The sequence below is a fragment of the Phycomyces blakesleeanus genome (assembly GCF_001638985.1).
Source record: "Phycomyces blakesleeanus NRRL 1555(-) unplaced genomic scaffold PHYBLscaffold_20, whole genome shotgun sequence".
NCBI lineage: Eukaryota > Fungi > Mucoromycota > Mucoromycetes > Mucorales > Phycomycetaceae > Phycomyces > Phycomyces blakesleeanus.
Window position 1 is genome coordinate 21,466 of NW_017265153.1, and position 14,298 is coordinate 35,763.

General features: G+C 39.1%; 7 protein-coding genes across 7 annotated transcripts; 3 read left to right on the top strand and 4 right to left on the bottom strand.

Moving 5' to 3' along the window:
* Positions 1–354: 354 nt before the first annotated feature.
* PHYBLDRAFT_171776 (hypothetical protein) lies at positions 355–1,915 on the bottom strand (the record flags this gene model as incomplete). Its single annotated transcript, XM_018436663.1, has 7 exons — positions 355–432; positions 512–1,026; positions 1,115–1,161; positions 1,246–1,314; positions 1,386–1,392; positions 1,470–1,728; positions 1,820–1,915. 7 exons carry the CDS (start codon positions 1,913–1,915, stop codon positions 355–357), a joined length of 1,071 nt encoding a protein of 356 aa, XP_018287788.1.
* A 1,847-nt stretch (positions 1,916–3,762) lies between these two features.
* PHYBLDRAFT_188124 (hypothetical protein) lies at positions 3,763–5,119 on the top strand (the record flags this gene model as incomplete). Its single annotated transcript, XM_018439457.1, has 3 exons — positions 3,763–4,349; positions 4,468–4,556; positions 4,631–5,119. The coding sequence occupies 3 exons, from the start codon at positions 3,763–3,765 to the stop codon at positions 5,074–5,076; spliced, it is 1,122 nt and encodes a 373-aa protein (XP_018287789.1). The 3' UTR covers positions 5,077–5,119.
* A 28-nt stretch (positions 5,120–5,147) lies between these two features.
* On the bottom strand, positions 5,148–7,696 carry PHYBLDRAFT_34765 (hypothetical protein). The gene is made up of 2 exons (XM_018440038.1): positions 7,110–7,696; positions 5,148–6,846 (listed from the first exon to the last, which is right to left on the bottom strand). Exons 1-2 carry the CDS (start codon positions 7,677–7,679, stop codon positions 5,224–5,226), a joined length of 2,193 nt encoding a protein of 730 aa, XP_018287790.1. The 5' UTR covers positions 7,680–7,696; the 3' UTR covers positions 5,148–5,223.
* A 352-nt stretch (positions 7,697–8,048) lies between these two features.
* PHYBLDRAFT_148941 (hypothetical protein) lies at positions 8,049–9,412 on the top strand (the record flags this gene model as incomplete). The annotated part of the gene is made up of 6 exons (XM_018432183.1): positions 8,049–8,097; positions 8,202–8,374; positions 8,536–8,822; positions 8,917–8,970; positions 9,016–9,139; positions 9,224–9,412. The coding sequence occupies 6 exons, from the start codon at positions 8,049–8,051 to the stop codon at positions 9,410–9,412; spliced, it is 876 nt and encodes a 291-aa protein (XP_018287791.1).
* A 162-nt stretch (positions 9,413–9,574) lies between these two features.
* On the top strand, positions 9,575–10,296 carry PHYBLDRAFT_159673 (hypothetical protein). Its single transcript, XM_018434034.1, has 2 exons — positions 9,575–9,961; positions 10,011–10,296. The coding sequence occupies exons 1-2, from the start codon at positions 9,602–9,604 to the stop codon at positions 10,086–10,088; spliced, it is 438 nt and encodes a 145-aa protein (XP_018287792.1). The 5' UTR covers positions 9,575–9,601; the 3' UTR covers positions 10,089–10,296.
* A 178-nt stretch (positions 10,297–10,474) lies between these two features.
* On the bottom strand, positions 10,475–11,626 carry PHYBLDRAFT_73381 (hypothetical protein; the record flags this gene model as incomplete). Its single annotated transcript, XM_018442843.1, has 2 exons — positions 10,475–11,259; positions 11,611–11,626. 2 exons carry the CDS (start codon positions 11,624–11,626, stop codon positions 10,475–10,477), a joined length of 801 nt encoding a protein of 266 aa, XP_018287793.1.
* Positions 11,627–12,857: 1,231 nt separating this feature from the next.
* Positions 12,858–13,879, bottom strand: PHYBLDRAFT_148944 (hypothetical protein; the record flags this gene model as incomplete). Its single annotated transcript, XM_018432184.1, has 2 exons — positions 12,858–13,189; positions 13,288–13,879. The coding sequence occupies 2 exons, from the start codon at positions 13,877–13,879 to the stop codon at positions 12,858–12,860; spliced, it is 924 nt and encodes a 307-aa protein (XP_018287794.1).
* Between the last annotated feature and the right edge of the window lie 419 nt (positions 13,880–14,298).

Genomic DNA, 14,298 nt, shown 5'->3' on the forward strand with positions numbered 1-14,298 from the left:
AAGAGGTAGTTCTTAAGGGTGTGTAAAGTAAAAACCATAATTAAAAAACGAAAAAGTCAATTTACTCCCAATATTCATAACTTGCAGAAGAATATGTATGATTAACGCTGCCGTTTTCAAAGCCTGCTGGACATCAAGCACATTTTTATTTCTGATGGATGTTTTCCAGAAGAAAGTCAAAAGATAAATAAATCCAGAAACATAGATACCATAAAGCTAATTGCACCATATATGTATACGTATACGTGTGGGCAAAACTTTATAGGGAATATGTACTTATACACGTATATATATATATATATATATATATATATTGAACTTTTACAAATGCCATTAAATCTAGATAAGATTAACTTATTGGCCTGAGCTCTGCTTCTTTCTAAGCTCCTCACTTCTGGACTTGCTCTTGGGGTCATAGTAAGGTCTTTCGGCCTACAAGATTCGTTTAAATAACAATAGCAATAGTATAAGTATATCTTAACTAAATAAAAATATAATGTGAGGAAGTTACCTGTGCTGTAATTCTCCAGCCATGACGTCTGTCGATATTCAAATAGTCAAATATTGCGCAGTGAGTAGTAACTCGGTTGTCCCAGACTGCGATTGTGTCTTCAGTCCATTTGAATCGCACCTGAAAATCATGTCCGCCATATATGTGTTCATACAAGAAGTTGAGGATAGTGTCAGACTCACGCTTGCTCAATCCGACAATGTGGTGGACAAATATGGGCTGTACAAAGAGACCCTTCCAACCCGTAACTGGGTGGGTGCGAATGAGTGGATGGGTGTGCTCCACATTTTGTCTGCGTAGAGTAATTCCACGAGCCTTTGCACCTAATCCTTGATCTTTAGCAGAATGCACAACCTCAAGACCCTCGAGAAATTTTTGCAGAGCAGGAGACAGTCTGTCGTAGGCAGCATAGCTGGATGACCATAAAGTGTCTCCACCGATAGTTGGCAAAGTGTCGAGCTTCAAAAATGTGAATCCAGGAGGCTGGAGCTCATAGCTTACATCACTATGCCAGCCTAGAATTATTGTTTTTTATTATTTGGTATGTGGAAATAAGTGACTATGAGAAGATACATAAATACAATCATTCTTTTTTCACATTACCATCAGAGGCAGTACGGAAGTATGATGAGATCTTGTTTGCTTCATCACTAAAAATATATTATATATGTGTGTGTTAGAATAAAGGACAAAATAAATTGTCAAATATTTTCTCATTATGAACACCCTGTTACCTCTTATCATAGAAAATGGGAAAGACTTCTGGCTCATTAGGAACATGTCCTTCTGTCAAGTGAATGTGGCTGGAGGGAAAAAACAAAGAAACAAATGAATTAACAAAGAAAATGGATAGCAATTCAAACAAATTACTTACAGAGGACCTATAATAACAATAACAAAGATGTATATATACATTTGATTAATTAAACACCAAGAGTATTTTTTTTATAAAACCCACCATAATATCTTCCAAGCTCTTTTCCTTGTTGATAGTTGAGATCCTGGTCTCTGAAAAACACAACACCGCGTTCTGCAACAAGAAGAGCAAGGTCATCCTTTTGCTGGTTTGTCAACTGGGAGAGCTGTAATCCATGGATTTCGGTACCAATATTTGGAGTAAGATCAAATATCTTTTCAGCATTGTTATATATTGATGCCTTGGTTGGATCAGCACGATGGCCAGGATCGTTGTGCTCAAAGGGTTCAAGTTCAGAATACTATTGAATGCAAATCAAACGATCAATAAATATATACAATCATTTCTTATTGCTAATTTTATTGTATTGTTAGATTATGAAGAAAACGTACAACAGTCGGGGGGTAAGACAAGTAAGACTTTTCCTGAAGAGCCAGCTTCTTCAAGTCGAGAATAGCTGTAGTTTCTTTGACTGTAGCGTTTGTCATTATGTTTTAAATTAATGTATATATTTATATGTATATAGGTTGTTTTTTATTAGTAGTATTAAGATGATGGTAAATGAATCGAATTGAGGTTGTCTGTATATTTATATTTCTCGAATAAATAGTTAATCCTAAAGAATATTTTGGTTTCAAATATATACGTTCTATGGCGCAATACACCAGATTTAATGAAAAAATGGCAATCGGTGTGTTCCCTTGCTCGAATTGCGTCAACCTTTTATGCTTTTTCGCCATATATACTAAAGCAAGGAAAGAATCACTTTATAAAATCTTCTTTTTTTGATTATTTTTATTTGGCTACACCAAGCAAGGTCCAGGTTAATGATCTTATTTTTATTAAGAGATCTTCTCTGACAGCATATAGACCATGTATTCTTTTAAAAAAGAAAAGAATACATAACAGATAAAAGATAAAAAGAAGTCCTGAGTGATCACAAAAGACCAAGAAGAGAGAGAGAGAAAGAGAAAGATAAGTAATGAGCCACAAGGCCACAAGCACCCCCAAAAAAAACATGAAAAATGGCTATTTGGACTCTACATGACTTGAAGACTAATAAGAAAAAAGACATCAGCGTCGGTTAGTTTGCAAAACCAGTACATATAGAATAAGCTCTACAACGACAACTTAAAGCAAGTCCAAATTTTAAACCATCGTTTGAATGATCTTCTTCTTTATGGATTCCCCAGATCAGCAGAAATAATCTAACTAGTTCAAATAGTAAGACTTGATTTACACCTATCTGCTCCAAAACAGCCAGAGAACCTATACTTCTTGGAAACGGTTGACACCATGAATTTTTTCTACATACCAAAACAATTAAAGAAAACAAGATAGGTAAAATAATTAATAAACTGCATGGAAACAGTAAAAGTAAAACTCTGAAAGCTTTTAAAGTATAGTTGAATATTTGATGACTCTAATTTATTTTTTATAGAGTCTGGGTCTTGCGGTCGAAAAGCCAAAATAAGAAATATTGGCTATTCACACTATGGTTTCGATCTTTTGAAGATAAAGATGAAAGTGAAAAGAATTAAGGAATTATACAGCACAAAAATCTTTCCAACTTATTAACAACACTCAAAGTGCTAATACTAATCAACATACTCATGTTAAAGCCTAAACCAATACCTTAATGGCTATTAAAGACGATGTTGAGTTATATATAAAAAAATAACAGTCTGTTCTTATAGCAGCAAAACAAATTTCAAGATCTTTAAGTTTTCTACCACTCTGAAAAACTCTTGTCTAACTCTCACTTTACAATTTCTAATGTATATTTCTTTATGCCTCTTTTACTTGATTAATTATAAAATTCTTTAGATCGTTCGGGTAGCCTTATAATGCCATAAGGCGTCAGACGCCAACATAGCCACACAAATTAGTATACAATACTTCTACCTATTAGTTACAGTATAATATATTACAATTTGGAAATTGCTGCCGATATCTTTAGGCGTCGTTTTTTTTTCTATTGAAAATATGACTTTTATGAAAACTTAGTTAACAAATTTTGACAAGATTTTACTAGTAAGAATGTAAACAAGTTAGGCACACAACCTTCCCAGTTTTTCCTTCATAGCACTCAGTACAGCAAATATAAAACAGTGATACCAAAATATTTGAAGACATTTACAGACCTAGACTTTAAGTCTACGACTGGTGTTTTTTTCTTTTCTTTTTTCTCTTTTTCTATTTGTCGTTAATTAAATATAATTCTACTGTAGGTAAAAACACCAATAAATTATTGAAACAAATCCGAGATGTTTAAAATTCATCTCTAAATACACCATAGTGCATTTATAGATCTTAAAACCCCTTATTTTTCTTAATGGTCATTCCTTTGTATTACATTCGATTCTTCAAGCCACCGCCTGATGTCGTGGAATGCAATCAGCCTTTTTCAGTAGTGTGGACAATAGAAACCGATCTTGGAGATGAAAGCTACTGGCAATCGATTCCTGTAACATGCAACATTGCTAGTTGCCAAGATCCTTCTGTACGATTGCGTGTATTTTCTGACAAGACCAAGACCAAAAAAGAAGTACTTCAGCCATGGACGAAAGAGATTAAACTTGACTACAATCCTATGCGAGGTGGTGTGGTCTGCACTCGTTTGATGATCGAATCAACCTCTGCCAACTCTTCACTCCAGATCGTTTTTAAGCTTGGTGGAAAAACTAGACGCCACCCAGTGTGGACCTACTGTGGTTTGTTCGAAAATAATGACTGCTTGTGGATACTACCAGCTTGGACTTGTCCTATAAAACTGATGAACCCTACTAAGAAATCTCAGCGTGTACAAATAAGTCTTCCTGAACCTGTCAGTAGTCAACAAGCAGAGCGTATCCTGACTGTACCTGGAGGTACTGTAAGAATTTGTGAAGATGCATTTCAGAGTATTGCGCGTCACGTATGGTAAGTTGCATTATGTGGATATTGGTATCAAAGTTCATTTGTTACTTTGCTTTTAATAAAGAAACGAAAACCTTACTTGTATGTATGTATGTATGTATGTATGTATATATAAAAAAAGGGATTGTGGATTGGGTATGTGCAGTTATATTTTTCAACAGACACAAAAGGGTATTCTGGATTTCAATAACAAGAATCTGATTGAACTAGGCAAGTTTTTTCTTTAAAGAAAATAGATTGTTAAAAAGTATTTAAAATATGTTAACAATGTCTCGCATTTTAAGGCAGTGGAACTGCTTTGGTTGGAATATATGCCGCTCAATGTTCAACACCTTCTTGTGTCTATCTCACTGATTTACCAGAGGCAATAGAAATAATGGAACAAAATGTAGCCTTGATGCCACCGCAAAACAATGTAGAAATGGTTGTAAAATCACTGGAATGGGGTCCTATACCAGAAAAAACTTCCTGGTTAGAGATGCCTGTAGATATTGTGCTATTGACAGATGTACTATATAATCAAGGATCACACGATGTCCTACTAGACACCCTAGACTGGCTGGTACAGAAACAAACCAAGATTTTGCTGGCTTACAAGGAGCGTAATCCAGACGAGCGTGTCTTTTTTGAAAAACTCAAGCAGCGAGATTACCAGATAATTCAAGTTGAAGAAGAGGATTTGGTGTGTGAAATCTATTGGATCCAAAAGAATTCATATAATGATCTTTGAAATATATATATATATACTTATACTTGTATATAACTTCGCATCTATTTACACTCCTAACTCTCTAAATTGTTGTGGTAGTAGTAGTTGCTGCTGTTTGAATATGGCAACAGCAAAAGGATCTTTATTATGTACTGCGTTGTGGAATTTTTATACGATTTCTTCGGTTTCTTCGATGACCTCTTCAACCCATTCTTCAATGGTTTCAGACTTGCCGTCGTCAACAGACCGTAATTCTTTACCAAGTGCCTTGCGCTCCTCAGCCAACTTCTTCTCGCACTGCTTTCTCCAGCCGTACCATTCCTCAATAGCCTTTCTGCGACCAGCAATAAACTGAGCTGTGTTGGCATCACCTGCTGCAAGATCCTGTTCATCAAACACCTTGCTGTACTGTCTGAGGTTCTTTCTGATCTTCTTCTTTTGTTCAGCAGACAACAGGCTCTTGGGGCGAGGGCGCCAGAGAAGCTGCTTGAACTTCTCGATGTTTTGCTTCAACAACAACTGGCCCTTGAAGTCCCAAAGACAGAAACCATGGTCAGCGGTGTGGCGCCACATGCTGGAGCCAGTAACGACGTAGCGACCAGTAGGGTCCCATTCGATGTCGGTCACGCCATAATGTTCCTGGGTAGAAAGCAACTGAACAGATGCACCAATATCGTCCTTCTTACCACCTTCGGTGGAGAGGGGTTCAAAGTCAAGATCCCAGAACTCAAGATCGAAAACACTGGAGCTACGAAGAGTGGCAAACACAATGTGGCGACCCTTGGGAGACCAGTACATGAAGTTGGCGGTCTTCTTATCAATAACCTTGAGGGGCTTGAATCCGGCAATGGCCTTGCTGGTGTCAAGGTAATAGAAGGTGATGGCGGTCTTTGCAGTAACAGGGGCAGCACCTTGACCAGCAGTAGTACCTGGAGCTGGATCGGAGGTAGTGATGGCAGCGAAACGCTCACCATTGGGCTCCCAGGCGAATGCCAATACCTGTTCCTTAATCTCCAAAGTCTCAACAGGAATACCCTTTTCGCACACACGGAAAATCTCAATATTGGTGAAAGTAGACTTCTTAGTTTTGGTGTGACGGTCAACCTTGACGGCAAGGAAGTGACCCTTTGACTGCCAGTGAAGCTTGCAGTCAGTGACGTTAAACAAGTTCTTTGTACGGATAATCTCCTTGCTAGGAACAGCCATGAGGGTAACACGTGCGGGCTGGTTGCCAATCTCGGGTGTCCAGTAGGCGAGAACATCTTCTTTCTGGATGATCTTGGAATCACTCTGGTCAGCCTTTGCAGGGGACCATTCGAAATCAACAATGCCGTCAATCTTGATACTCTTCTTATCTACCAGACCCATGGATGGGGCTTCGTAGATAGAGAGCTGCTGACCGGGTACAATACGGGCAAAGTACTTTTCGGAGGCAGACCACTTGAACATGGGCCAGCGGACGGTCTTTTGAGCATCTGCACTCTGAGGTACGGGGAAAGAACGGAGGAGGGCACCGGTCTTGACATCCCAGATGACAACCTGGTTGCCTTCATCGTACTCTGAGAATGGGTTGGGGGATCCCTCGGGGATCTTGGAGGGGCTGATAGGATCGTTGGACCAGGTGACGAGGTAACGTTCGTTAGGTGAGAAATCTATGAGCTTAACACCTGGGTGGACAAAACGCACAATCTTGCTCCATGAAGGACCACCCCAGAGGGCAATACCCATCTGATGGAATGTAGAGAGGTAGCTACCGAGAGGAGACCATTGGACGTAAGTCTCAGTCCAGTTCTAAGTAATTATTTGAATCAATTGTTTTGTCTGTTAGTCAATAAAACTAAAACCCAGTAAATATATATATATAACCCAAAGCAAATGCGATATTAACCACGCAGTTGCCACAGGAAAACGATAGAAAAAAGAAATGAAAGAATATAACATCACTTGATATTTATATTCCCTTTCTCTATTTCCATTTTGATCCTCTTTTTCCTTTTCCTTTTCTATTTTAAGCATTTTTTTGTATCTATTGTATCTATTATATGTATATTTACCTGGCGGGTGTAGACATGGTCTGGGGTGTCGGCCTTCTGGTTCCAGAAGATGCTCACATCGTCACCACGGTACATAACAAACTGGTCGCGGGCCTGCTCGTCAGTAAGCCAGCTACGAATATGTTCCTTAGGAATGTATTCCTCTGCTTCAGGCTCGACAAAGGTGTCATTCATGCTGGTGTATTTTTCGACATCGGTGAACTTGTTAACAGAGAGCTGATGGGTCTTGCTCATCTTGTGGCCGTCCAAGTTTTTGACTGCAGCGTGGGCAGCCTCAGGTGTCTCGAAATCGATAAAGAGGTAACCCTTGCTCTCAATCTTGCCTTTGTCATTAGGAGACATGGGCATCCACATGCCGCTTTCCTTGATTTCACCAGCGGACTTGGTGAAAAGCTTCTTCAGAACGCTCATCAACTTTTCCTCCTTGGCTTCATCAACAACAGGGGCGCCATCAACAACGACAATTGTATCGAGATCATCGTCGACATTAATGGTGTGCTTCTCGTAAATGTCGGAAAAGTCAATGTCTTCCTCGCGATCGGGAATGTTTTTCAAATCGAGGCCGGCCATCGTTTTGTTGGCGTCTGTATGAAAATAATAGGAAAGAAAGGGAATTCAAATCACGAGAAAAAAACATTACGCGAGAGCCGTGCCTTTTTGGTGGCTTAGTCTCATTTGGCTCCTGCGTTCGGTCTCCGCTCGCTCCCCTGGTGAGCCCTTGGAAGAAGTGTGTGGGAGTGGGTGCTTGAGCGTACATATCCGACCCAGTCCCCCCCCCCCCTCCCCTTCCTCGTACTCCCCCACAAAAAAAGCACCCGACGTTGCCTGAAATACCATTTATATACCTATATTTTTTATTTATTTTATATATTTGTTAAAAAGAAGAGTAAATTAATACCGCTCTACTATATTTTCTGCATATAAACATATTTGTATTAAATGCGACTCGTTATAAGACAAGACTATGATGAAGTATCTGCCTGGACAGGTAAGCTTAACATCTATAAAGTACACCCTATGGACTAGTTATATCTATTAATTAATTAATTAATTAAATAAATAAATAAATAAATAAAAATATTACATCTTCAGCTCATTACATCAAGGAACGCATCAATCAATTTCAGCCTACAGAAAAACGTCCTTTTGTACTCGGTCTTCCGACAGGCTCATCACCTATTGGCTGTTACCATCGTCTAGCAGAGTTTTGTAAAAGTGGCCAACTTAGTTTTCGCAATGTAGTTACTTTTAATATGGATGAATGTGTTGGAATTCCCAGGCAAGTTGTTTATGCTTTTTGTTGGGTTTATTACTCTTTTTTTTGTGTAGCAATCGATGCTTACTTTATAGATATTTATATATATATGTATCAAGCAGAAATCATAAAGAGTCCTATTATTCTTTTATGCAAACTCATTTATTTAAGCATATTGATATAAAACCCGAGAATATCAATATGTTGAACGGAAATGCAGAAGATCTTGATGCTGAGTGTCATCGTTATGAAGCAGCAATGGCAGCTCACGGCGGAATTGAATTGTTTCTGGGCGGTATTGGACCAGACGGACACATTGCATTTAATGAGCCTGGATCGTCGCTGACCTCTCGTACCCGTGTAAAAACTCTCGCATATGAAACAATTATCGCCAATACGCGATTTTTTGATGGAGATATAGACCGAGTGCCCAAATTAGCCTTGACGGTTGGTGTAGCGTAAGAATACAAAGATAATTATGCGTATTTCATAAATACTAACACTTTTCTTTTTTAATAAATAAATGAATGAAATTTAATGAATAAATTGTAGAACATTTATGGATGCTCGTGAAGTCTGTATAATGATTACAGGAGCACACAAAAGGTATATTTTGACTGTCTATTGTCTATTTACTTATTTGCTTTGTAGCATTGCCTTGGCTAAATGCATTGAGGAAGGTGTGAATCATATGTGGTCCGTGTCGGCGATTCAAATGCATCCCAAAGGCCTAGTAGTTTGTGATGAAGATGCGACGCTTGAACTACACGTCAAGGTATTCACCTTGAATTTTTTCTCCAATTATGCCTTTATTCCACCCCATATAACTATTACATTCACTGCTAACTATATTGTATAGACAGTCAAGTATTTTAAGTCTATTGAGCATGTCCACCAATCTCTGATTGGCCAAGAAAACCTTGGCTTGCAGGGCCAGCTATTGCCGTCCGACAAAGTTCGGTCGCTCGCTCGACTTTCTAATCACGGCCGGACCCTCGAAAGCGAAGGTGAGCCGGCCAAGAAGAAGACAAGACGCAGCTTGCAATGAAGAGCTCTTTCTATCTTTTTTTTTTTCTCTCTCTCCCACCCCCACCATAGTTGAGGTGGAGCGGAGTGACAGGCCTCTACGTCATCTCTTTTGTTTTTGAAAAATGGAAACTTTTTATTGTCCTCCCTCCCCCCCCCCCTCCACTCTTTGTATTTTATTTCTTAATAAAACGCCTGTTCTGTACATACAATGGTGAAGCTCGAAGAAGTATCAAACGATCATATCGATGAGTCCCTCAGTGACAACGATCAGTACTCTGATTACTCTGACGATGAAGACGACTTTGACGTCGACGAGGATGAATCTTTGTTGGATCGCATTGCCGCCTTGAAGGAAATCATTCCCCTCAAGCACCGTCAGCGTATGTCCTCGAGCGTTTCCACAGTTACCTCATGGGGAAAGACTGGCGCCACCTTTGTTGGAAAGAGTGCCTGGGTTCTCACCACCTCTATGCTCCTCCTTGTCTTGCCATTGGCACTCGAAATCGAGAAGGAGCAGGCCCTTGTAGCCTACGAAAAGGAGGCCATGCAGCAGCAGGGTACTCAACAGGTAAGATAGGTTCATTACTCGTCTTCAGGCCATTCACACTCCGGATCAGATGTTGAACTCTGGCATGTACCAACCTGGCCAGCCCCAAGCACAGTCACAAAAGGGTCTCACTCCTCCCGGCTTCTAAGAAAGGAAGCAAAAAAGAAGAAGAAGAAGAATATTTTTTTCCTGTTCTGGGTTCTTGTACATGCAGTCTGTTTCCTTCTATTTTATTTTTCAGTAAAAAAAAAGCAAAGCCCCTATCCTGGGAGTATTACAAAATTACAGCTACCAAAGAAGAGAACAAAAAAGAAAAGAAAATGTTTGGGAACCTGCCCGGCCGTATATACAACAGCAACAACAACAAGAACAAAAAGAAAAAAGAAAGAAAGAAAAATGGATAACAGCAGATGCATGGTGTGTTTGTGTGTATATGTGTGTATATGTGTGTGTGTGTGTGAATTATTATGTTTAATGCTGCATCCCAATGGTCGGTAATCATTTGACGGACGTTTAGATATGCTTTTGTGTGATTTATTCTTCTCGTAACCGGCTCGGGCGATTTGCTACAAATGTGTCTTTGCGCTTTGGAAGGCAATGTCTGGGCCGCAATGGACCCACGATTTTTTGTGCCCTCATCATGTTGATCTCAATTACGAGGGTACAAAGATGTCTACTATTAGTTCGAGTGTCGCGTATGTGTATAGAATTATTTCCAGAATTGTCTAGTATGTGTTTTGAGCTGGCTCTAGTTTGCTGTCTTGATTTTGGCGAGGCCGTAACGGTTGTTTTTAAAGAGATAATATTAGATTGGCCAGATGCTACTGCCAAAGGTATAAGGGATGGTGAAGAAGATATGGGCTCTGAATGCGGGTCTGGAGTAGAATTATTTGATTGGTAGTGGTGTTGGAGTATTTCCGATAGACTTAGACTTGAAAGGCTGTAAAAACTATCGGTTGGGCTCCGGGTCCGAAGTGATGATTGGCAGTGTTCTGAGCCTTGGTCTGTGTTGGTATCCAGATCATCCGGTGAATAAGGGATTTGTACAAGACGTGAATGTAAGTGACTAGAGCTGATAGGAATACTTGGCGAGCACGCTACGTCAACTGGTACTAGGGTTGTGCATGGAATCTGACGAGGCATAAACCCCAGTGGTGAATTATTAGTGGTTTTGAATCCGAATAGCTTAAGTACTGAGTTAAATAGAGAAGGAGAGTCGATGTTTGAAAAGAATGGGTAAGGTGCGGTTATGGACTTTGATGTAGCTGGAAGAAGTGAAGAGCTGACTAGAGAGTCTGAGGTACGGTCTATGTGGACGACTGAGAGTAACATTATGGAAAGAGTAAAAGAGTAAAAGAAATTGGTCCTAATCTATTGGTGCTGATTGTGCTTAAATAGTCATTGAAACAAGATAAGTCTGAAGCTCACATGTCAAGCACAATGCCATCTCCTCCGCTCGATTAGCTTTCTGTCTAAACAAATGGAAGCAATAAAGTCCTAAACAAGCTGTCGGGTGTCCATGACTGATTATGTATAACCGGCTTGCGTACATGACATGCCGCACATCTGCGAGGTCCTGGGGGAGGGGTCTATCAGCAGATTGTATCTATAATTTTTCTATTGATACTGCTGCTGTTTTGTTGTTGTTGTTGTTTTAGCTGTAAGCTTACCTTTAAGTGATACCATTTTAGTCTAGTTTACTCTCTATTTGATTTTGCGAGTCAACAAATGATAATTTAATTACAAAATATATTGATCAATATCAATTTTAGGAATTTGCTTTCTTTTTTTTTAAGCGAAAAAAAATAAAACCTCAATTCTATCAAATAAAATCATAAAGTCCTGAAACCTCCTTTTATCCCCCTTGTAACCTTTTTCTTTTTGGGATTCGATAAAGGCGAAATGCTCTCAAGTCAAAGAGCGGAATACCTATAGTCATCCTGACTCACTCGCTCAAATGTCTTTCTTTGGTGATTTTGTATAAATAGACTGGGAGCGATGACGAATAACCACTCATCTTGTCTGTGCTTTTTGATTATTTTGGCTTATCTATTGTCCTTTATAGGCCATTTTTCTTTTAATTCTTGTGCTAGCTACCATAAACTCTAATAAGGACAAAGCGTCCCACATGGTATACACACACACACAAACACATGGTTGGTTGGTGAATAATACGTATTTAGCAATGTCTACTAGGAATGGTCTATAATAGGCTAATTCACTTGTTCCAATATCTATATTTTATGCTTGTATGAAATCTATTGATCTATATTTAGGAATCTATATCTGTAAATCTTTTGACAAGTGATTGCTTAAATACGCATTAACACACATTAGAGTAAATATATTATCGTAATACTAAAATTAGATTCTATTGCCATTAGACCTTGTCATTATTTTCTACTATTATTCTATTAATATTATTACCGTCAACAGTCTGATGGTCTGTGGGCTAGGCAGTGATTTTAAAATTGGCCAATAGACTTGCGAAATAAAGCATTAATTTCATTCAATGTAATTTACAGTAACAAAAACAAGGACAATAAAAAGGACATTTTTTGAAATATAATTTGAAATTGAATATATGTATATGTATATAAAATGATAGTTACGCTTAATAATATTTGTCTTTTCACTTTTCTTTTTTTTTGTTAAAAGAAGAAGAAAAAAGGGAAATTCTATAGGGTGGAAATCACAAATAAAAGAAGGTAAAATAAAAAAAAGGTCAAACTTACACACCAATAAAGAACAGAACAGTAAAATTAACGAAGAAGTAGAAGAAGTAGAAGAAGAAGAAGTACACACACAAAAAGCAATAAAACACAAATAGGAGGAAGATATATATAAGTGTATGTATGTATATATGTATATGTATATATATATATGTATATGTATATACTACAAGATTGATCTTTGCTTATAAAACCCAGAGTAAGAGAGAAACAATGATGATACTGAAGACCGGTGAAAAAAGTAGGTGGTGAGAGCCAGATGAGAGTGTGAGGCTGTAGCTTCCAACCGGCTTGTGCTGAGTCAAATCGGCGACCGAGAGTTGGGTTACATTCATGATCCATTCGAGGTGCACAACTCCCTTGGCAAAGGCATTGTAGACAACTGCAGGGTCACCGTTTGGCACAGGGCAGGTGGCTTTACTTGGATTGGGATCATGAGCATTCAGGATTCGATTGAGGATACCGACAAGAAAAAATCGACCAGGATCCTTTTCATTGGTCCCTATCAATGGACTTCCTATAATGAAGAAAGGGTTTAGGTCTTTTGATTATAAAATATCTTCCCCCCTCTTTTGTTTTTTTTTTGTTGTTGTTCAAACAAAACAAAAATCTTACCAGAATCACCGTGACATAAGCTAGCCGGGCTTGTAGTCAAATAAACGTTTTCTTGTATAGAAGGAGAGTATGTCTTAGAAATAGAACTCGCAACGATATCGCAGCTGGCCTTTTGAAGAGTCTTGGCCTGGATCTTGTCCAGTCCAATATAGCCCATGCCAATTGTCAGGAGTGATGATTCCCAGTCTGGGTCTGGTTCTGTCGAACCCCAAAGTGCAATCCGATCCACGCCAGGGCCAGCCAAGATGGGCTTGGTTAGCTGAACGAGTCCGATATCATAATGCATTGTGTGAGAGTCGCGGTCATCTTGAGAGGGTAGCGTATTGGGGTCAAGCTGAGTGTTGTAGCGAGGATGTGGAACTGCTTTTAAGATTGAAGCATACTTGAGATGGCTGATATTTGTACTACCATAACCTACGGCATTGACAGTTCGGTCAGGAAGTCCACTCGTAAAGTTGCTGATACAATGGGCAGCCGTCAGTATCCAAGGAGGATCAAGTGAGATCAAAGCACCTCCACACATCACTGGTTTAGTGATCATTACAGAAAACGGATAGTCGGCTGCATTAAGAACAGAGACACCATTGGCCATAGCAAGGACGCTATAACATCTCAGATACAAGCAAAAGAGAAGCAATACAAGAGACATGGAACCAGGTATGGGAAGGCAAGAAAGAGAAAGAGAGAAAAGGAGGGTTAGGGATATAAGTGACAATCTAATATCACATACACTCACGCACGCACACACACACGTACACGTACACACGCACGTACGCACGCAAGCTCACTGGTCTCTATATCTCTTTTCACTCATTCTCATCTAGGTAGATAAAATTAGACTTGATGGCGCTTTGATGCACCTTTAATATTTTTGTTTGAATGCTTCTTGTGTCGTGTTCACTACCCTTCTTTTTGATTGTAAAAGAACAATGCTAGTGAGAAATAAATAAATTAGAAAAGGCGGCACAAAGACCTCAGTAGGGAAATCAATAAGCAGCCCCTTATACCTGT